This window comes from Suncus etruscus, chromosome 10, assembly GCF_024139225.1.
Source record: "Suncus etruscus isolate mSunEtr1 chromosome 10, mSunEtr1.pri.cur, whole genome shotgun sequence".
NCBI classification, from domain to species: Eukaryota; Metazoa; Chordata; class Mammalia; order Eulipotyphla; family Soricidae; genus Suncus; species Suncus etruscus.
The window spans coordinates 86,972,022-86,996,025 of record NC_064857.1 but is presented as its reverse complement, the minus strand read 5'-3'; the positions used below and the strand labels follow the sequence as shown (position 1 = coordinate 86,996,025).

Below are 24,004 nucleotides of genomic sequence, written 5' to 3'. Positions count from 1 at the left end.
ATACAGATCAAGATCTTCATTAAGGAAAATCAGTTGAAGGTTTAGGTGTGGGGGCAATACAAATCATTTGTGTTGAATTTGTTTTGCTCTCCAAATAGAAGTACTCTCATGTTTGAAGGTAACAAAGCAAAGGATCAGGCAATCCATAATGAAAACAAATTGGGGATACAGTCCATAGGACTATGATAGAAGGATGCTTATAAGGATTAAGGCGAAGACACAGGGAAGGTGGACGAAAAATATTCTAGGGCTCTGAGTAATAGTATAGCAGGTACAGTGTTTGCCTTGCACATGGCCTACCAGGTTTGACTCCCTAACACCCCATATGGTTTTCCAAGCATTGTCAGGACTAATTTCCTGAGTGCAGAACCATAAGTACATCCTGAGCACAAGTGAGTGTGGCCTAAATAAACAACAGACCAAAAAAATTTTAGCTCGGTCTGGGGAGTGAATTCAAAGTTTTCCCTTGAAATGAGTGATAAAGCTTATAGAGTTTAATTCTCTGGGTCTATTTATTTTTTATCCTTTAGGTCATGCCCAGCAATGCTCAGGGGTTACTCCTGACAGGCTCAAGGGGCCATATGAAATTCCAGGGAGGCCACTTGCAAGGCAAATGCCCTACTAGCTGAACTATCATTCCAGTCTCTATTTTGTTTTATAATTTTTTAGTGCCTAGTAATTGTACATAGAGGAATATAGATTTGGAAGGAGAAAGATTTGAGTTGAAAAGTACAGGTTCAGGCCCCGGAGAAATAGCACAGCAGCATTTGCCTTGGCAAGCAGCCTATCCAGGACCAAAGGTGGTTGGTTCGAATCCCGGTGTCCCATATGGTCCCTCGTGCCTGCCAGGAGCTATTTCTGAGCAGACAGCCAGGAGTAACACCTGAGTAACACCTGAGCAACGCCGGGTGTGGCCCAAAAACCAAAAACCAAAAAAAAAAAAAAAATACAGGTTCAGGTTTTGCTAAGAGAAATGATTGAAGTAATGGACAAAAACGTTATTCATGTGTCTGGAAAGATCTTACAGAAGATAATACTGTGTTCTGTCTCCAGTATCCCTATGGTTCCCTGAGTCTGCCAGGAGTGATCTCTAAAGAGTAAGCCTTGTGCATTGCAGGGTGTGGCCCAAAAGCCAAATTTAAAAAGAAAGAAAAGGTTATTCGTAGTGAACAGGTAGTATAGGAATTAAGACACTTCTCTTTCACACTGCTGCCCTCAGTTCAAATCCTCAGCACAACATAAAGTCCCTGAGATCCGCTAACAGTGATCCCTAAACATAGAATCGGGAGTAAGGCTTGAGAATCACTGGTTGTGGCCCAAAGAACAAGAAAGGGGGGAAAAAAAGAAAAGAACTGACAACAGTGTAGATCAAAACTTAGAATAGCAACCTCAGTGGTTCTTATAAGTTGTGATATTTAAGAAGACAAAGGAATGATTAACCAGGACAGGAAAAGGTTCTTAGCTATATTGGAAAAATGTAGAAGACATGGGATGCTGATGCCAGGGGGAAGAAAACTAGGTAGAATTATAAACGTTCATATGTGTGGACAAAATGTAGGGCTTGTGATAAATAAATTTAATTAACAGGAGTGGCAAAAGTTAAGGCATGCGAACCAGAAGAAATGGGGATTGTGGTGCCAAGAGATGGCCCAGAGGACTGGGGCACACAGGCTGTCTTTGCTAGAGGCTTCAATGCTATCTCTGCCACGTCCTGGTCCCCTAGCACCAAGCTGGGATTATCCTCTGAGCACAGCTACAAACAATGAAATAGAGAACGTGGTGAAGACAAATGATTGTGGCAGTTCTCGAGAAGCACTGCAGTTCTGAATGATCTGTGACTGTCCTGTTTCTGAGATCCAGAATGCCTGGAATGGAGCAGGTGAGCTTCTCTGAGAGAAGGCTCTGAGAGACCGAGCCCTCAGGGCACTTGAGTGCCCCAGGAGCAGGCATGTCAGAGGAATCATGGGTAGATGCAGGGTAGGACCAGGGAAATGTGTTGGCTTCCTTCTGCCTCAAAAAAGTTCAGGCATGGGGCTGGAGAGATAGCATGGAGGCAAGGCGTTTGCCTTTCAGGCAGAAGGATGGTGGTTTGAATCCTGACATCCCATATGGTCCCCCGAGCCTACCAGGAGTAACCCCTGAGCGCTGCCGGGTGTGACTCAAAAACCAAAAACCAATAAAAGAAAAGTTTAGGCTTTAGAGAATAAGTAGCTTTTGCTTACCAGCTCTGTCGGCTAGAGGGGAATCATGTCCCTTCTGGGGAAAAAAGGGTAAGGACACAGGACTTTAGGGCTGGAGTGATAGCACAGTGGGCAGGGCGTTTGCCTTGCATGTGACTGACAGGGTTCGACCCCCAGCATCCTATCTGGTTTCCTGGGCCAGCCAGGAGTGATTTCTGAGTGGAGAGTCAGGAGTAACCCCTGAGCGCCTCTGGATGTGGCCCCAAAACTAAAACAAAAAAAGATGCAAGACTTTACCAATGTGGGGTGAGCATAGGATAAAACCTCTTAGTATTTGGGGGGGGGGGGGTCTGGGTTCAGGGAATGCTTCAGTGACTTGATGGATTATCTGTAGCCAGAAGTTGTGCTTTAGGGAAAATGGGGACAATAAACAGCTGTATCTAAACACACGGGATTTATGATTTGGAGGAAATGTTATGATTTATGGGAGTATATGCTGAACTACTGAATATATTTTTCCTGTCTGTAGTGAAGTAAGGTAGTTTTTCTTGGAATTTTTTCAGAAAAATATGAAGGGGGAAAGGGAGAAGTGCATATCTGAGAAAGCACAGCCTTCTTCAGAGTAGAAATGAGCAAGCAAAGAAACAGATAAACAAGTAAGACAAGTCTTTAAGGGAGAACAAAGGCTTGAAGAGCAAGACTTTTTATTTATATGTTTACTTTTCAAGATAGATTTTATCAAAATTATAAAGGTTTAAGGGTAGAGAAAAAGAGAGGATTTAGTATAAATTCAAGAGTGAACCGGGGCTTCTCCCAAAATGGAAAAAGCAGAGACAAGTGAATGTTTTCGAGGGTTGAAGACCAAGCCCAGGTGAGTCCTTTGATAGAATCCCTGGAGAACAGTTAATCTCCTCTGAAAGATTGCTTTCCCAATACTCCAGGCACGCTAGCAGCTCTTTGTTTGCTTTCCTAAAATCAATTATTTAAAATTTCATCTGATAGTTCTAATAAGCAGAAATTTTTAGGTAAACAAGCCAATTTTTTGCTCTGATATTGTTTTTCAATGTCTGTTATGCTTATTTTTTTTCTGTTAGGTCACATTAATCAGTCATTGATGACACTGAGGACTTGCATGGAGGTCCTGAGAGAGAATCAAATGAAGGGAACTAACAGGGTAAGCAAAAACTTGTAATTATCTGTATAGCTGAACTTTTTTTTTCTTTGGTTTTTGGGCCACACCCGGCGGTGCTCAGGGGTTACTCCTGGCTATCTGCTCAGAAATAGCCCCTTGCAGGCACTGGGGACCATATGGGACGCCGTGATTCGAATCAACCACGTTAGGTCCTGGGTTAGCTGCTTGCAAGGCAAACGCCGCTGTGCTATCTCTCTGGCCCCTGTATAGTTAAACTTTTTATAATCTTTTAAAACTTTAGTTATCGATTGATTAGTTTTGGGGCCACACCCATAGGCACTGAGGGGTTAATCCTGACTCTGCACTCAGAAATTGCCCTGGTAGGTTGGGGTCCATATGAGATGCTAGGAATCAAACCAGGTACCTCCCTGGTTGGCCACATGCAAGGCAAATGTCTTATCGATGCAATATCTCTCTGGCATCATTTAAAAGTTTTGTTTTTGTTTTTGTGCCACACCTGAAGACACTCTGTGCTAATGGATCATTCCTGGCTATACTTTGGGAGACCATATGGGGATGTTGGGGCTGGAGCGATAGTAAAGCAGATAGGGAGTTTGCTTTGCATATGGTTGACCTGGGTTTGATCCCCAGGAATCCAAATGGTCCCCCAAGCCTGCCAGGACTGATTACTGAGTGCAGAATTAGGAGTAACCCTTAGTGCCACTGGGTGTGGGCCCCCCCCCAATTTATATTTTTGGGAATAAATTATTTTAAAATTCTCCATTTTAGAGTTGTTTCAGGCATACAGGATTCCAACACCAGTCTCACCACCAGTTCCTCTTCTCTCCAATGTCAGGTTCCCTTCAACATCCCTTGCCCCGCTTGTCTCTTGCTAGTCTCTTGTTTCATGCTACAAAACTTAGAAGAAATGGCAAATGGAATTATCAGAAAATAAATCCATAAAAGTCAATTTGTGATGATGAATTGCTATATATTTTTATCCTTTCTTAGTCTAGGAGAGTCATCATATGCAACATTAGTGAGTGTCATACTCTGTCACATGTTGGAAAGTTTGTCTATTAAAGAAGCTTTTTAAAAAATATGTAATTGCTTTATTTAAGCCCAGTAATTACAAAATTGTTCATGCTTGATTTTTTTTTATTTTGGGGTCACACCTGGTAGTGCTCAGGGGGGCTGTTCCTGGCAAGCTTGGGGAACCAATATGGAATGTCAGGGATTGAACCCAGGTCTGTCCCGGGTTGGCCACGTGCAAGGCACATGCCCTACCACTGTGCTATCCCTCCAGCCTAAGATGTACCATGGTTTCTTTAGCCACTCATCTGTTCTTGGGAACTTGGGTTTTTCCAGAGTCTGGTTATTGTAAATAGTGCTGAGATGAACATTGGAATGCAGAGGCTTTTTCTGCGTTGTGCTTTGGGGTTCTAGAATATATCTTTAGGAGTGGTATTGCTGGATCATATGGAAGCTCAAATTTTAGCTTTTTGAGGAATATTGTTTTCTTTTTTTTTTCTTTCTTTTTTTTTTTTTTTTTTTTGGTTTTTTGGTCACACCCGGCAGTGCTCAGGGGTTATTCCTGGCTTCAGGCTCAGAAATTGCTCCAGGCAGACACGGGGGACCATATGGGGCGCCGGGATTCAAACTGATGACCTCCTGCATGAAAGGCCAAACGCCTTACCTCCATGCTATCTCTCCGGCCCCCGAGGAATATTGTTTTCTAAAAGGGCTGAACCCAACAGTGGATGAGAGTCTCTTTCTCCCTGTATCCATGTGAGATGATATCGCATTGTTTTGATTTTCATTTCCCTGATGCTTAGTGATGTGGAACACTCATTTGCCTTTTGACCATCTGTATTTCTTATGTGAAAAAATTTTTCTTCAGTTTTCATTTTTGGATGGGGTCATATATTTTTTCTTGCTAAGTTATTTTAGTGCCTTGTATATCTTAGATACTAACCTCTGATTTGATGTTATTGGGTGAATACTTTCTCTCATCCCATCCTAGTCATCATATCCTTTGTATCCTAGTCATTGTTTTTCTTTCTTTCTTTCTTTCTTTCTTTCTTTCTTTCTTTCTTTCTTTCTTTCTTTCTTTCTTTCTTTCTTTCTCTTTCTTTCTTCTTTCTTTCTTTCTTTCTTTCTTTCTTTTTTCTTTTTTCTTTCTTTTTCTTCTTTCTTTCTTTTTTTCTTTCTTTCTTTCTTCTTTCTTCTTTCTTTCTTTCTTTCTTTCTTTCTTCTTTCTTTTCTTCTTTCTTCTTCTTTCTCTTCTTTCTTCTCTCTTTCTCTTCTTCCTTTCTTTCCCTTTCTTTCCTCTCCTTCCTTTCTTCCTTCTTTCCTTTCTTTCCTTCCTTCCTTCCTTTCTTCCTTCCTTTTCCTTCCTTCCTTCCTTTCTTCCTTCCTTTCCTTCCTTCCTCCTTCCTTCCTTCCTTCCTTCCTTCCTTCCTCCTTCCTTCCTTCCTTCCTCCTTCCTTCCTTCCTTCCTTCCTTCCTTCCTTCCTTCCTTCCTTCCTCCTCCTTCCTCCTCCCTCCCTCCCTCCCTCCCTCCCTCCCTCCCTCCTCCCTCCCCCTCCCTCCCTTCCTTCCTTCCTTTCTTCCTTTTCCTTTCCTTCCTTCCTTCCTTCCTTCCTTCCTTCCTTCCTTCCTTCCGTCCTTCCTTCCTTCCTTTCTTTCTTTTCTCTTTCTTTCTCTTTCCTTTTCTTTCTCTTTTTTTATTTTTTCCTTTCTTTGCCAGACCCACCAGCACTCAGGGGTTACTACTGGCTCTACCCTCAAAAATTGCTCCTAGCAGACTTGGGAACCACATGGGATACTGGTGATGAAACCCAGGTTTGTCCTGAGTTGGCAACATGCAAGGCAAATGTCATACCACTGTGCTATTACTCTGGCCCTCACTGTTTCCTTTGAAGTATAGAAGCTTCTTATTTCAGTGTAGTCTGATTTGTTTATCTTTACTTCCACTTTTTTTGTTTTGTTTTGTTTTTGGTTTTTGGGCCACACCCGGTAACGCTCAGGGGTTACTCCTGGCTATGTGCTCAGAAGTTGTTCCTGGCTTGGGGGACCATATGGGACACCGGAGGATCGAACCACGGTCCGTCCAAGGCTAGCGCAGGCAAGGCAGACACCTTACCTCTAGCGCCACCGCCCGGCCCCGGACAGTGGTGTTTCATTAAAGGAGCTTTTAATGCTTTTTGAAAATTTGATTTAAAAAAAAAAAAGAAAGATTGATTTCAAAGCATGAAGTCCCAAACAGTTGTCTGCCCATGAAGCTCTGTACCATTCCTTTAAATATGAATGATAATCTAATTGGGTTGAGTATCTTGGTGAGGTGTTCTTTTTTGTTTTGTTTTGGGGTCACACCCAGCAGCGCTCAGGGGTTACTCCAGACTCTATGCTCAGAAATCACTCCTGGCAAGCTCGGGGGACCATATGAGATGCCGAGATTCGAACCACCATCCTTCTGCATGCAAGGAAAATGCCTTACCTCCATGCTATCTCTCCGGCCCCTTTTTGTTTTGCTTTTGATTTTGGGTTACAACCAGTGGCGCTCAGGGCTCTGCACTCAGAAATTGCTCCTGGCAGGCTATGGGGGGGGGACCATATAGGATGCTGGGAATTTAACCACCATCAGTTCTGGGTTGGCTGCATGCAAGGCAAATGCTCTACCACTGTGCTATCACTCTGGCCCCTTTCCACTATTTATATTTTTTTAATGTTCTTGCTGTGCAGGGGTGAGTCTTTATAAACTGCATGGAAATTGCTAAAGAAGTAGGCTAGGCATTGCCTTCTTCTCTGCCATCTTCACTGGATGATAAGGAAAACAATATGCAATTTTTTTTAACAGTATGCAATTTTTGAATGATCTGTCTCGTGGTCACATTTGTTTGTGTAAAGTTTTTACATATATTTTTGTTTTTATTTTATTTGATTTATTTGGCTCACACCTAGTAGTGTTCAGATTTATTCAGGGATCACTTTTGGTGGGGTTCAGGACCATATGGTGGCAAGGATTGAGGCAGAGTCAATGGCACGCAAAGCAAAAGACTCTCGTGATTTACTGTCTCTCCAGTTCTGCCTTGCCTTATGTTTTTTAATTTGAATGTATTTTACAGATGGTTCCGTATCGAGATTCAAAGTTAACGCTTCTGTTCAAAAACTACTTGGATGGGGAAGGAAAAATATGCATGATCGTTTGTGTGAGTCCAAAGGCTGAGGATTATGAAGAGAACTTGGTAAATTTAATTTGTTTATCCTAAAGCCTCAAACATTTTCTAGAAAGCACAAATAACTTGGATGTGAAATGGCATTTTGAAAATTTAAAAAACTGGTGCAAAACTATCAGTTACAGAAGTAAACAAATAAACTGTTGATTCCATTTGTTAATTCCTGAAGGATTTTGAGATCTATTTAGTTGTTCAAAAGAAGGCAAAAAAAAAAATTCCATTTGTTTTGTATCTTAGCAAGTCATGAGATTTGCAGAAGTGACGAAAGAAGTTGAAGTGACAAGACCAGTAGACAAAGCTGTATGTGGTTTAACACCTGGAGGACAAGACAGAAACCAGGTTCAGGGAGGTGCAATTGGAAAAGGTATGATTGGTCTCATTATTTGTAATTAATCAGCATGTGTTTCTCTTTTTTGTGGTGTGGGGGCCACAACCTATCAAGATTTACTTCTGGCTCTGTTGTTAGGAATCATTCCTGGAGTTGTGGTACCAAAAATTGAACCGAAATTTTCAGCTTATAAGACAAGCAAACACCTTAACAGATGTACTAAATTTCTGGCCTATTCTTTTTATTTCCTTTTATCTACTTTTTATAATTTTGGTTTTTTTTTCTTTTCATTTGGGGGCCTTAACTTAGCTCTGTGCTTAAGGATCACTCCTGGCAGTGTTCAGCGGATCATGTGTAGTGCTAGGGACAGAATGAAGATTGAGTTCAAGGCAAGTTCCTTAGTCTTTTTTTTTTTTTTTTTTTTTTTTTTGGTTTTTGGGCCACTCCCGTTTGACGCTCAGGGGTTACTCCTGGCTATGCGCTCAGAAATCGCTCCTGGCTTGGGGGACCATATGGGACACTGGGGGATCGAACTGTGGTCCATCCTACGCTAGCGCTTGCAAGGCAGACACCTTACCTCTAGCACCACCTTCCCGGCCCCATGTTCCTTAGTCTTTGTACTACCTCTCAGTCTTCATACTGTATCTTTCTTGTTTTGGTTTTGATTTTTGTTCTTAGACCACACATGCAAGGCTACTCACTACTCACTCCCAGCATCTCAGGACCATCTGGAGCCAAGGATTGAACCTGGACCTCCTGCATGCAAAGAATGTGGTTCAGCCCATCATGTTCTCTTCAGTCCCTCTCTCTTCTTTCATAGGAAAGTTTCAGAATCCCTGGAGGGTAGGATCTCTAGGGGCCACTACAAGCTACTTCTCTGATGCTCAGGGATCAATATGGCTATAAGTGCCAGTGCTTGGGGACCACATACTGCCAGGAATCTACCCAGTATCTTACATAGGCTAGGCATGCACTCTAACAAACATGTAAGATCTCCTATTTTTTCTTTTACTTCCTGTAAAGGAATTATGTACTTTCCTTTTAAGAACTGAAATCAGGGGTAGAGGAAAGTGCTTAGAGCATGTGCTTTGCATGCAGAGCCCTAGGTTTGATACCAATGGATAGGATTTTCCCCTTTTGACCACCCCCAAATGCACCAACAATATAAGGTAGCACCATTTCCCCCTGCAAAGGCACACTAAAATAAAGGGGAATTCTTACATATATATATATATATATATTAAAAAAAGAGAGCTCTTATCTATTAGAGATAGGAACTCATAGTTGTTTACAATAGAGGGATATCTCCTACCTTGAAAATATGTCATGTGGAATTAACTTAGACCTCAGGTGTTTAGATACCATCAATCCAGCCTTGAACCCTGGATCCCAGACACAGGAACGGCACAGTTCTTCACAACTGCTACAGGAAACAAATCCCATCCGGGACAGCCACAATACTGCGAGGTCACCAACAAATGCCAGCTCTAATATGACATCCTGACAACGAAGAAAATGGGAACAACTTGACCTAAGTGAAGGTTATCCTACCTTTCTAGCTAACGACAAGACAAAATCAGAAGACTTGTCACCCTTTGGAAGGCCCAAAAGCCAAGATCGCGAGTTACAGATGACTGCTGCTAGAACCATGACCAGACTGTATACAGCATGGGACCAATAAAAAAGCCCTAACCTAGGGTGTGAACTACGATCTGCACAATGAACATGATCCCCAGCTCCAAAGGTCTGGCAGAGACCATTGTAACAGAATGGGGCATCTGGAAGCACAAAGAAAGACACTGTCCTAGGTGCCATCCTAGCTTCAGTGCAAAGACCAAGATCACCAACCACAGAAGATGAATTAAAATGACACTGATGGAACAGAACTTCTAGAACCACAAAGACTGACTTCATCATAACTCCCACCGCAGGATCTGTGCAGATACTGAGATCCCTAGACACAGAGGCCTGATAGTATCACCCAGGACAGAACAGAGGTCTTACAAACACCACAAAAGCACCACCGGGAGAGTAAATGATCCTGAACAGAGTCTATAGTTGATCCCATGACAATACACTCCAAGGGCGGAGAAACCCCATATCTCTTAGGCCAAGTGAATTCCTTTTCGAATGACCCCAATATTTACTGTGCCGGGGCAGGAGGGAAAAAAACAAAAAGCACAAAACTATTTATTTTTTATATATATATTATTTTATTTTCATTTATTATTATTATTTTTACTTACCTATCTATTTTTGGTCAATTTCTCTGGGTGTGATAATTGAAGTTGTCCCCAGTTATACTTATTCTTTCTCTTCCTTTCTGTTCTTCCTTTGTATGCTATGCCATGTTTCTTATATCAAGACCATGGCATTTTTTTGTTTGTTTGTTTGCTTGTTTTGTTTTGTTGTGTGTTTCTTTTTGTGGTGTTTTTTTTTTTTTTTTGGTGCTTGTGTTTATTGTTGGAGTCCTCACGGGATATTTGACACTTCTTTTTGTACTGGTGGAATATTTCACCTTTTTTCTCTCCTTCGTTTCTCAAACCGATGTTGAGAGCCTCTGGAAGAATTCCGCTTATTTTCGGCGTATTAGACTTTTACCCCAGTTTATTACTTTTCTCTCCTTCAAACAAAACCACGTAACTTGAACTAGCTAGTCCTGCCCCCCCAATTAGAGGGGGAAACAAGGGAGACACCAGGACCAAACAGGTGCAAGACTACTATGCAGTAGGCTAGATACAGAGGAGACCACATATCCTAGCTACCCTGGGGGTGAGGGAAGAGGATATGGGTGGTAGGACAAAAACGGAGGTGTAGGGAGGACAATTTGGAGATGGGAATCCCCCCTGATTTTATGTAAATATGTACCTAAAATATCATTGTCAACAATATGTAAGCCACTATGATCAAAATAAAAAAAAACAAATAGAAGAACTAAGTACAAAAAAAGAAGTTTGAACTAAAAATATGAGTGTTATTTGTCTCATTTTATTTTTTTTCTTCTACTTCCTCCTATTTACTTGTTTGTTTCAGTTTAGGTCACATCCATCTGTGCTAAGGGTCTATTCCTGGCTTTGTGCTCAGGAGTGCCCCTGGTGGTGCTTAGGGACACCTGCAAAGCAAGAACTGACTGAAGGGTTGCTGAATTTGGGTTGTGGATTTGGGGACTCATACTTGGCATGTGGGGCAGAGCTAGGGATTAAGCTATTGTTACCTATGTCTCCAAGATAGGCACTCTTCACTGAGGTATATCTCTGGGCCTCTGTAATATTTATTTCATGTTGGGGTGGAGGTGGAACTTGACCTACAATTGGCAGTGCTCAGAACTTTCTCTTGATTCTGTGCTCAGGGAACACTCTCGGAGGGCTCAGGAGACCATACAAGGTGCCTGGGGTCAAACTAGACTAGGCTACATGTAAGGAATGTGCCTTAATCTTTATATTAGGTCACAGGCCAATAAAGTAGTATGGTGATGACAATTGTAGAAAGAAACAATTGAACTGGGGCCCTAATTGCTGTGTTGAACTTGCTTCAAGTAAATTCTTTTTCTCCTATATTTTTTTTTCCTTTTGTTTTTGAGCCACACCTGGTGACACTCAGGGGTTACTCCTGGCTATGCGCTCAGAAATTGCTCCTGCCGGAGAGATAGCATGGAGGTAAGGCGTTTGTCTTTCATGCAAAAGGACGGTGGTTCGAATCCGAGCCTGCCAGGAGCGATTTCTGAGCGTAGAGCCAGGATTAACCCCTGATCGATGCCAGGTGTGAACCAAAAACAAAACAAACAAACAAAAAAAAAAAGAAATTGCTTCTGACTTGGGGGAGCATATGGGACGCCAGGGGATTGAACTGCAGTTCATCCTAGGTTATCGCTTTAAAAGGCAGATGTCCTATCGCTTGCGCCACTGCTTGGCCCTTTTCCTCCTATTTTGTATTCCCCTTGGACCAGAACTTACTCCTGGCTCTGTGCTCAGGATCACTCTTAGAAGGACTTGAAGGCCCATAAACGATTCTAGGGATTGAGCCTGTGTTGGCTGCATGCAAGGCAAGCTCCCTACCAGGTGTACTATTACTCTAGCCCTCCTGTGTAACTTTTCTGGGAGTAATTTCTTTTTGTTACAATATAGAACTGCTGGTTCCAGAAGCAAATCTACAGAGTTTCTCACCTTTGCCAACTTGTAAGATTTCAGATATGAATGATGAGCAAACTCTTCCCAAACTAATTGAAGCATTAGAGAAACGCCATAGCCTACGACAAACAATGAAGAGTGAGTTCAAAAAAGAAGGTAAGAGCATTGTAAACTAACTGAACTATAATAGAGTTGATTTCAAAGTTCTTTTTTCATTTGTTTGTTTTTGAGCCACATCCAGTGGCGCTCAGGGGTTATTCCTGGCTCTCTACTCAGAAATTGCTCCAGGCACAGGGGACCATATGGAATGCCAGGATTTGAACCGCCATTGGTCCTGGGTTGGCTGCTAGCAAAGCAAACGCCCTACCACTGTGCTATCTTTCCGGCCTCATGATTTCAAAGTTCTAATTGTGTTTATTTGGGTAGGAATGCTCAGGAGTTACTCTCAGTTCATCGTTTGGGGTTGTTTCTGGCAGTGTTTTGGGGGGGGGCAATGAGACACCAAGGTCTACTGCATACAAATATATTGCTTAGTTTATTGAGTTTTGAGTTATTTTTCTGGTCCAATAAATGTTTTTAATTGTTTATTTATTTATTTTGGTTTCAAGGCCACACCCAGGGATTATTTCTCACTCTGCATCAGAAATCACACCTGGCAGGCTCGGGGGACCATATGGGATTAAACTGGGTCAGCAGCATGCAAGACAAATGCCCTACCTGCTGCTATTGCCCAAGCCTGTGTTTATTTTGGATTTAGGGGACACACCCAATGGTTCTCAGGGCTTATTCCTGAGTCTGTTCAGGGATAACTGTTGTTAATGCTTGAGAACCATATGGTGCCAGGGATGGAACTGGAATTTGCCATGTGCAAGGCAAGCATCTTAACCCCTGTGTTGCCTTTCTGATACAATGACATAAATTAAAAAAAAACAAAACTGGTGAGATAAGGGACTGAAGGAATTTCAGGCTTGAGTAACACATTTATGGGAAACGAGGAAATGAATAAAGATCTTGTGACCAATTATCTCATTTTCCTTTGTTGAATGGGAGAGATTGCATCATGGGTGCTGACTCCATAGTTTTAATTGTATTAATACCTTAAGTATTAAGTTTGGGGTAAATTTAGCACGTGTGCATCCATGTGGGGACTCTCTTACCTCCTTCCTCCCTCTTTTTTTTTTGGTTTTGGGGCCACACCTGGCAGTGCTCAGGGATTACTCCTGGCTCTGTGCTCAAATATCTCTCCTGGCAGGCTTGAGGGACCATATGGGATGCTGGAAATAGAACCCAGGTCCTTCCTGGGTCAGCCCTTGCCCATGCAAGGCAACCACCCTACCACTGTGCTCTCTCCAGCCCCTCTCTCCTCTCTTCTCTCCCCTTCCTTTCCCTTCCCTCCCCTCCTCATCCTCCCTCACATTCTCTTTCTCTCCTCTTCCTTCCTTCCTGCCCTCCCCCTCCCTTTGCTTTCTCTACTCTCATCTTTATTTATTTTTTTTTTTTTTGGCTACAACCAGCAGGCAGTGCTTAGGACTTATTCCTGATTTCACTTAGAGATCATTGCCGATGGGGCTTGGGAGACCATATTATGGAGTGCCAGGAATTGAACCAGGTCAACTGCCTGCAAAGCAAATACCCTACCCACTGTATTATGGCTTTGGTTCCTGGGCCATTTCTAACAGCATAAATTGTGCAATCATTTTAATACTGCAAGGTTACAATGAGTCTGAGTACTCTTATGGTATAGATCTTTAGAAAAGAGGTGTTTTACCTTTGTATTTAGCATGGAATTTCTCATAATTCTGTTTTCAGACAACAGTTTTAATTTGAAGGTCTGCTTTGGCCCTATGGTGCCAGGGATATTGGTACTTAGTTGCCCCTGACGGTGTACAGGAAACCATGTGTTGCCAGGGATTGAACCAGCCTTTGCTACACACAGGACATTCCTTATTCCCTGTAGCTTTGGCCCCAGAAGTTGTTGGTTTTTTTTTAATATTCTTAGAAAGTAAAATGAAAGAAAAATGTGCTTGATATTTCTCCCTTTCTAAAGTTAGCAGTGATAGATGTTTCTAGTACTTATTTACAGGCACTTAAATACTCAATAACTGTCTGGGTAAATTATCTGATCCTCTATTTCTGTTTTTGTCTTTTCTATTTTGGGGCCACCCTGGCAGTGCTCCGGGGTTATTCCTGGCTCTGCATTCAGAAATCATCCTTTGAGGCTCAGGAAAGTATAAGGGATGCCCAGGATTGAACCAGGATTGCACCCTACCTGTTGTGCTATCATTCTTGCCCATGATCCTCTAGTTCTTAGTTGCCCTGCTTGAAGGATTTCAATTGTAATTAGGTTCCTAGTGTATGCCCTTATATTACTACCCCTGTATATGCTTTTGCCTAAGAGGAGTTGTGAGGTTAAAGAGATGTGGTATGAAAGTCAGGTAGAACAGTGAGCATCTTGGTCAGAATAAATGTCTAGTGAATGTATCTACTGTTCTTTTGGTTTTTGTTTTGGGGTCACACTCAGCAATATCTAGTAACAGCTAGGAGTTACTCCTCAGTGCCCTTGATTCTCTCTCAGCAAAAGCATGTGCTCCAGGCCTTTGAGTCATATCTCTAGCTCCAAAAGAGAGCAGAGGATATAGACATTATATTCATTTTAAGCTTTATTGTTTTTGTTATTTTGGGGCTACACCTGGAAGTGCTCAGGTGTTACTTCTGACTCTGTACTGAAAAATCTCTCCTTGCAGGCTCAGGAGACCATGTGGAATGGTGGGAATCAAACCCGGGTCCATTCCAGGTCGGCCGTGTACAAGACAAATACCCTGCCCTTGTGCTAATCTCTTCAGCTCCCTGAAGCTTTCTTTTTTTTGGGGGGAGAGGGCCACACCATTGATGTTCAGGGGTTACTCCTGGCTTGGGGGACCATATGGGACACTGGGGGATGGAATCTTAGTCCATCCTAGGCTAGCCTGGGCAAGGCAGACACCTTACCGCTTGTGCCGCCATTCTGGCACAATTTGTTTATTTTTATTTTTTTTAAATAAAAATTTTAGGCTGGTCCGATGGCAGTGGTTTATCAGAATTTATTAACATTAGCATCACAAAAATTGGTATATAATCCCCCACTGCTCAATTTGACTGGCTTTACAAATAAATAGTCTCTACCGAATCCTTTCTTGATGTGAAGGCTAGCTCTAGCTGGCATGGGGTTTGGGAGACACCAAAAACAAACAAAGCAAAACCAAAACAAAACAAACAAGAAAACAAAAACAAAAACTAGGAAACGTGTTCAGAAAAATCAAGTAGTCACACAACCAAGATTTCATGTAGGAATCGACTGATCTTCATCAGTGTCATCTATATTTTTGTATTTGTTTTTTTGAAACTAATTATTTGAGATTAAGTTGACAAGGGGATGCCACAGTGCAAAAGGATTTGAGAATGTTTTGATTTGCTTCCAAACTTTTGTATTTTGTAGGGACACACATCAATGCTGAGGGCTTACTTCTTTTTTTTTTTTTTTGTTTTTGGGCCACACCCAGCGGTGCTCAGGGGTTACTCCTGGCTGTCTGCTCAGAAATAGCTCCTGGCAGGCACGGGGACCATATGGGACACCGGGATTCGAACCAACCACCTTTGGTCCTGGATCAGCTGCTTGCAAGGCAAACACCACTGTGCTATCTCTCTGGGCCCAGGCTTACTTCTAATTATACACTCAAGGATCACTCCTGGCAGAGCTTTGGGGTGGGGAGTGGGCTATGGTGCGCTGGAGATTCATCCTGGGTCTCGCAAAGCAAGCTCCCTATCAAGTATGACTCTGGTAGTTGTTTTTGGATTATAGCCTCCCATAGATAGATACTTTGTAATATTGGTTAATAAAGTTCATTTCATTGGTTATTATGCTAAATAAATTTGGTCTGTATGCTACTGTTTCAGTTACTGATTTTAAAGATTTATTGAAAGAACTTGAAAGTACTATTTTAAAGAAAGACCATGTCCAAGAAAAACTAAATGAGAAAGAAAAGGTGACCTCAAGGCAAAAGATGGAAGTGGAACAACTGGAGGAGCAAAACAAAACTTTAGAATCTAAGGTTAGTTTTGTATGCTGTTGAAAGGAATACACATTGATAGTCTATTTGGCACTTAGCTGTTTTGTATCAAGGCCTGTAACCACTGCTTTCTGGAAGTTAATGAGTTTCTTCATGAACTTTATATCCCACCCCTACCTTACGCCCACTCTTCCAAAATTAAAAAGTGGGTGACTGCTTGGAAGAATTGAGTCATACAGCAATTGAGGAGTAAGTTCTCTGGGTTATTGGGATCAAACAAGAGAGTTGCTAGAAGAATGCTTAGAGTTGTGTTTTAGTTAGTGTGCTTTTCGATTAACTTGTAATTTGGTTCTAGTCTGTCCTGGATCAGCTGTGTGCAAGGCAAAAGCCATACCATTGTCCTATCTCTCTGACCCCATCAGTATATATAAATATAAATATATATACTGGTTTTTGGCTTGAGGGACTATATGGGACACTGGGGGATCAAACCGAGGTCCATTCTAGGTCAGCTGCGTGCAAGGTAAGCACCCTACTGCTGTGCCACTACTCCGGTCCCCCCAATATATTTTTTAACTGTTATAGCAGTAGATTTTAATCTTGCTTTTCTTTTTTGTAGATTTAGAAAGTTCAATGGTGATATGTGCGAGGATCATTGTAAATAAAGTCTAATTTCTCTTATTAAAAGATCAAACTCAGGGCCGGAGAGATAGCATGGAGGTAAGGCGTTTGCCTTTCATGCAGAAGGTCATCGGTTCGAATCCCAGCGTCCCATATGGTCCCCCGTGCCTGCCAGGAGCAATTTCTGAGCATGGAGCCAGGAGTAACCCCTGAGCACTGCTGGGTGTGACCTAAAAAAACCACACCAAAAAAAAAAAAAAAAAAGATCAAACTGCCTAAAACTGAGAACTATCCCTGTATCTGAGGAAAAAGCAAAATAACAAAGACATTGGGCAGCTGAAATGATGCCTTGGGTTTAGTGAATTCATGTGTTTACTGTGTGTGAAGCTCATCATTGCCTTTCAGATTCATTACTTGATGAGCATCGTCAAAATCAGGAAATATAAATGGTTTCGCACATATTTTCCTTTTTTGTCATCGGAATATTTTTGCTACTTATGAACGTTTTAGAATTATCTTCCCAAACTTTTCTTTGAAACATTTTGAAATCCCCTAGAAAGACCAAAAGAATGTTATTTCCCATTGCCTAGATATACCTTCTTTGTGTAGGTAATGCAAATATTTTTCTTTGAACCTTTGCTGACCCGCCAGCTGGAGGGCGTTGGAGCCATGTGGTCCTGGGCTGGAGGAGAAAGACCTCCATTATCATCCACCACCATTCAAGCCCATCCAAAGGGATTTATGCAACGAGAGACTTCATGGTATTCCTGTAAAAATAAGAACATTGTCCTAAATAACCACAGTCTGGATTACACCTAAGAAATATTGAGTCAGTATCTTTTACTAGTCTGTTTACTTTCCCCAATTGTCCAAAATGTCGGGTTTTTTTTAGAGCCCATTGTCTTTGTAATGCGATTCTTAGGTCTTCTTAATTTTTTTTTTTTTTTGGAGGCACACACCTCATTGTGCTCAGGGCTTACTCCTGGCTCTGCACTCAGGGATCACTCTTGGTGGTGCTTGGGGGACCATATGGGGTCCCAGGTACATGATTAAAAAGTGCCATAACTGTTGTACTATTTCTCTAGCCCCTTAAAAATTCTTTTTAGTATAAAGTAGGCCCCTTTTATTAGGGGTTGTCTCTTAGGGATTGCCCCCCAAGCTTCTTATTTGGTTTGTTTTTGTTTGTTTTTGAGTCAGACCCAGCAGTGCTCAGGGGTTACTTCTGACTTTGTGCTCAGAAATCACTCCTGGGGGCCAGAGAGATAGCATGGAGGTAGGGTGTTTGCCTTGCATGCAGAATCCTGGCATCCTATATGGTCCCCTGAGCCTGCCAGGAGTGAATTCTGAGCATAGAGTAACCCCTGAGCGTTGCTGTGTATAACCCACAAAACCAAAAGAAAAAATCTCTCTTGGCATATATGGGGGTCCATATGGGATGCCAGGATTCAAACCACTGTCCTGGATCAGCTGTGTACAAAACTTACTGCTGTGCTCTCTTTGGCCCCATCCAACCTATTCTTATAGGGATTGGGTGCCATTCCTGGTGCTACTTGATTAACTGTTCCAGATGGTTTGATGCTCACACCTGGTACTGCTGGTGAAATGTACGTTGCTCAAAGGTCCATGCAAGATATGTGCCTTGCACCACTGAATTGTCTCCTGGACTTCAGAAATCCCTTTGTAAAGAAAAAGATTTTTAAATTTTCCCCCTCAAGACAGGTAGGGTCTGGAGAGATAGGGAGAGTACAGGGTAAGGCACTTGGCTTGCAGCCAAGCCTGGTTCAATCCCTAGCAGTGCATATGCTTACTCAAGCACTGCCAGGGATCACTCCTAAGTACAGAGCTGGAATAGCCTTTGAAGCTGTGTCCTGAACATAGTGTTGGTGTCCAAGTCCATGTTCATAGATGGGTGAATTTACAGGTGGATTTGCCTTGTATTCTGAGTAATGCTTGACATGTGAGCTAGCTCTTTTGAATTGTTTGCCTCATGAGTTGGTTCTTCTAATTCCTTTTACTGTACAGTTTCTCTGTTGTAATCACCATCTTTAATATGACTAATTTTCTAAACTCAGGCATGAATATTTTAAAATCTTGGAGGCAGCAGAGGTTTCAAATAGTGAACATGTTTGTTTTAGGGGGAACAAGATATAGAATTAAAAATATTTTATTAAAATTGTTGTGATTGGGCCCAGAGAGATAGCACAGCGGCGTCTGCCTTGCAAGCAGCCGATCCAGGACCAAAGGTGGTTGGTTCGAATCCCGGTGTCCCATATGGTCCCCCGTGCCTGCCAGGAGCTATTTCTGAGCAGACAGCCAGGAGTAACCCCTGAGCACCGCTGGGTGTGACCCAAAAACAACAACAACAAAAAAAACCTGTTGTGATTTACAAAGTTCTTCATAGCCGAACCTTTTTTTTAACCCACCAGTTAGAGTTACTGATAAATTCCAGTGCTGAGGGTATAATAGAAAGAATAGCTTTCACCTGTGTGCTTGTGTTGTAGGCCCTGGCCAATGTCGACACTGGGAGTCTGATCTGCAATGTGGGGACTGGTGGACCTACCCCAGCAGTAACGTCTGCTTCTGCAGGTGGCCCTGCACCCTCTGCTGCAGCTGCACCAGGTAGGAAACTTGTATGGTGGGGCAGATGTGGGAATTGAAAAGCATCAAAGCAATAGAGAAACCCTGGTGGTAGAGCCATAGTTGGGTTAGGGAAATGGGAAAAGAGGTGAACGTTTTAAAATAGGAATAGCAGAAGCCTAGATGTGGCTGCCTGGGAACAGACAAGGTCAGAGGAGCTATCTCTTCGAAGGGTGTTTTTGACAACAGTACAAGATTGGGAGGTTTTGGAGTTAAGGATATTTATTAAACTTGCTTTTTTTTTCTGTTTTAAAGCTGAGGAAAAGAAAGCAGAAGCAAAGAAAGAAGAATCTGAGGAATCTGATGATGATAAGGGTTTTGGTCTTTTTGACTAAACTTTTGTAATCTGTTCAATAAAAAGCTGAACTCTTGGCTGTTGGTGTTGCCCATAAGCTAGGTTGTGTTGTGTGTTGTGTAAAGATGTGTAAAGATGCACATCTGCCTTCTAAAGAGTGGGAATGGTCAGTTAGATGAGGCTAAAGGCCTTCTGGATTTCAAGTCTTATTCTGGACAACATTCTTAGGGTTTGAGTTTCTGACTTGGATCCTTCTGATTTGGATCCCAGATCTGCATGCCATAGGTAACAAACTTGTTAGGGGTGGCAAGATTGGACAGTTCCATTTTTCTAATTTTTGGGGGCCTGTGAGCTACCTTCATAATTGGCCTACTATAAGAATTCTGGTTTGTGGGGCCAGAGAGATAGCATGGAGGTAAGGCTTTTGCCTTTCATGCAGGAGGTCATCGGTTCGAATCCCGGTGCCCCATATGGTCCCCCGTGTCTGCCAGGAGCAATTTCTGAGCCTGGAGCCTGAGCACTGCCGGGTGTGACCCAAAAACCACACACACACAAAAATTCTGGTTTGTATCTCAAGTATAACCAGATGGGGCCTGACCTCATGTCCCCTAATATAACAAGCAGGTGTTAGGTTCAACCTCCATTATCTGGAGAACTTAGGGCTAGATAGAAGAATAAAGAACAACTTAATTTGCATTGTAGGTTGTCATAGGACATGCATTGCATATATAGTTTTGAGTGATTCTAATATCACAGCTCCCTTAACACTGTTGGGTGCGATACGGCCCATACTTACTGGATGCTTTGCATGCAAGGAGCCCTGGATTCTATTCAGGGAGAACTAGCTGGGGAAAATGGGTGTCTTGCATCTTCAACCCTGCCTGGGTTTGAATCCTTCACTATATATCACCCTCTGAGCATCCCGGGTGTAATCCCCAATGCATTGTTCAGGCTAATTTTAGGGGGTTATGAAAGCACCTGTGGAGTGCTGGGGGGCTCTTCAGGCTGAGGTGGGAACCATACTTTGTTGTGGATGAGCCCATAGATGCTAGTTTTAGGGGTTTCCCCAATCTTAACATCCTACATTGCAGATCCAATTCAGGAGTCTCCTGTGTTCAACTTTCTATACCTTCCAGACTACAGTGACTTGCTAGTTTTTGTTTTAAGTACAAACCTAGGAATGGTAGAATTTTCAGCAGGATGGACAATAGAAACGAGAGAGGAGTCCTGTTAGCATCTTCTGTTGGAGCCTGGATAATAGGTTTTAATTTGGGGCCACACCAAGTGGTGCTCTTACTCAGCAATCAGGAAGCAGTTGTTCTGGTAGGGATCAGGGACAAAATTGGATGCCACTGACTGGACCCAGGTTGACCAGATGCTGTGCTATCTCCAGCCCTAGATTTTTCCACTGTAGTTCATCCTTTATACTGCTTGGGTTTGAAAAACCATGGTCATGGCCATGCATGCTTGTAATAAGCTTTCAATACTGCTTAATTATGGTGCAGCTTCTGGTTCTATTTAGCTATAAAATTGGAATGATAGAAGATTTCATCAGTTCTCTGCCATCTGGAATAGAACAGGCCTTTTTTGTAAATTGGAAATAATGACCCTGTTCCTACTCCAGGGCCATTTTTTTTGATAGGTAGGGCGCAAAACAAGTATTTGAAAATTTGGAGGGGCTTTAATATTGGCAAGAACCAATTCCACTTAGCTCTGGAAAGGTTTGGCCCTGTAAGACAATTACAGCTCAACGTAAGGAAAACACAGATATGTCAGGTAGTAAGGTGACACTGGGCTGCAGTAGACCCAGAAGTTGCAGGGGAGGAGTGTGTGTGCCTCTTAAAGATGGTAAGTCCCATAGTACTAGGGGATGTGAGTTCAGATGTGATGTCTGAGCTGACATAAATCTCACTGCCTGAATAAGGCTGGGTGGTCTTTGGTGAGTTGTGTCTTGGTTTCCTCATACATGGTGGGAGCAATGATGACATTACAAGTTTTTTTTTGTTTGTTTTTGGTTTTTTTTTTGGGGGGGGGGGCCACACCCGGTGGTACTCAGGGGTTACTCTTGGCTGTCTGCTCAGAAATAGCTCCTGGCAGGCACGGGGGACCATATGGGACACCAGGAATCGAACCAACCACCTTAGGTCCTGGATCGGCTGCTTGCAAGGCAAACACCGCTGTGCTATCTTTCCGGGCCCAACATTACAAGTTTTTTGTAGGATCAGATGAGAAGATACTTGTAAAAGCACAATTCCTTTTTTTTTTTTGGGGGGGGGGCCACACCCTGTGACGCTCAGGGGTTACTCCTGGCTATGCCCTCAGAAGTTGCTCCTGGCTTCTTGGGGGACCATATGGGACGCCAGGGGATCGAACCGCGGTCCGTCCTAGGCTAGCGCAGGCAAGGCAGGCACCTTACCTCCAGCGATCGGCTGCTTGCAAGGCAAACACCGCTGTGCTATCTTTCCGGGCCCAACATTACAAGTTTTTTGTAGGAGATACTTGTAAAAGCACAATTCCTTTTTTTTTTTTTTTTTTGGGGGGGGGGGCACAATTCCTGTTCCAAAAAATAGAGTACAGCGGGTGCCAACCTGGGTTCCATCCTTGGCATTCTATAGGATTCCCAGGCCCTCCAGAACAAGCCCTGAGCACTGGTGGCTATGTCCCCCTACCCCATATTACTTCTATCTTTAACAAAGGATTGATTTGTTACTAATAATTTTGGGGGGTGGGCCACATATGGCCCGTGTTTAGGGAGTACACCTTGCTCTTAACATTAGGATCATTCCTGGGGAAGTGAGTGCAGTGCCTGGGATTGAACCTAGATTGCTTGCATAGAAGACAAACACATGGGGCCGGGCGGTGGCGCTGGAGGTAAGGTGCCTGCCTTATCTGCGCTAGCCTAGGAGACGGACCGCGGTTCGATCCTCCGGCGTCCCATATGGTCCCCCAAGCCAGGAGCGACTTCTGAGCGCATAGCCAGGAGTAACCCCTGAGCGTTACCGGGTGTGGCCCAAAAACCAAAAAAAAAAAAAAAAAAAAAAAAAAGACAAACACATAATCCATTTATTGTATCTGCAGTACTATTTTTTTTCTGGGTCAAACCCTGTGACATTCATGAGTTCCTCCTGGCTGTGAGCTCAGAAATTGCTCCTGGCAAACTCGGGGGATCCTATGGGATGCCTGGATTCAAGCCACCATCCCTATTAGGTTGGCCACGTGCAAGGCAAATGCCCTTCTGCTGTGCTATCTCTCTGGCCCTCTGCTGCACTATTGCTATGACAGCTAGGAAAAAATAACTTCTGTTAGTGGAGGGGTTGTTTTGCTTGTAAACCCTTTAAATGTTCACGTAAATGGAGGGATTATCAGAATTAAAAATGGGTAAAACTGCCCCCATGCTGGAAAGCTGTTAGCAAAGGCCTTTGAGACTTTTTGTGGGGGGGGGTGGGTGGTCAGGGGGGGTGGAGGAGGCCACACCTTCGGCGCTCAGTGGTTACTTCCGCTCTTGACTTCGCTCAGAAATAACTCCTTGAGGCTGGGGAACCTAGAGACTGCCTGGAGTCCAACCCAGATCTGCCACAAACATCCAACCGGTCTGGCTACCATTTTCGTTCATTCTCCAGCTCTTGGCTCAGTGCTGCCCCACGGTGGCCAATTTTAGGAATGACGTCTTGAGTAAGTTGCCCTCTTTTGGCTACTTCCCACCAACCAGAGCTTCTGGGGCTGGGGTGTGAGGCAGATCTGGTGTCTGGCCACGGGCTTGGGTGAGTCAATTTACACCTTGGAGGAAAAAGGCATGTTTACGTGTGCACCAATGACCCTGCCAAGAGGAAAACCAAGTGCTCTTTAATATTTTGCCTTCTGTGTCATTTACTTACCATGTTTGACTTTTCCTCTTAATACGCTCAAGTTCTGGCCCCAAGAATAATTTTAAGTACTGGTGGGAGGGGGGCGGCACACCTAGCAAAGCATTAAGGTTACTCCTTAATCTGCATTTAGCAATTACTCCTAGCAGTGCTTGGGGGACCATACAGGATGCAGAGGATTGGATCTGGACCAAATAGCCTACTTACTCTATGATCATTCACCCCAGCTTCCTGGTTTTATATTTTTTCAATATGAGGCAATTTAAAAAAAGGTATTTGTGACATAATAATAGGATACAATTCAAATATTAGGATCCAGAATAGAGCTTTAATGGTTCAGAGATAATTAAGGTACTTGCCTTGAATGCTACCAAAACAGGTTCAATTCCTGGTATTTAGATGTTTCTTCAGCACAAAACCATAAGTAACAAAAGTGCCACTGGGTATAGTCCAAAGCCTCACCACTCCACAAAATAGTTTTATTGGAATGAAATCTCTTTCATTATATCTAATTATTGTTGATGGTGGTGGTGTTTT

The 24,004-nt window shown here is 42.9% G+C and overlaps 1 protein-coding gene across 1 annotated transcript in view; it reads left to right on the top strand.

Annotated features, from left to right (window-relative positions):
- LOC126020242 (kinesin-like protein KIF23) overlaps positions 1–19,644 on the top strand; it is a 44,765-nt gene extending 25,121 nt beyond the window's left edge. Inside the window, exons 12-18 of the mRNA XM_049781691.1 lie at positions 3,275–3,354; positions 7,440–7,559; positions 7,788–7,914; positions 12,003–12,161; positions 15,939–16,093; positions 19,174–19,291; positions 19,565–19,644. Coding sequence (XP_049637648.1) covers positions 3,275–3,354; positions 7,440–7,559; positions 7,788–7,914; positions 12,003–12,161; positions 15,939–16,093; positions 19,174–19,291; positions 19,565–19,644 — 839 coding nt within the window. The remainder of the gene's footprint in view (positions 1–3,274; positions 3,355–7,439; positions 7,560–7,787; positions 7,915–12,002; positions 12,162–15,938; positions 16,094–19,173; positions 19,292–19,564) is intronic.
- The last annotated feature ends 4,360 nt before the right edge of the window (positions 19,645–24,004 follow it).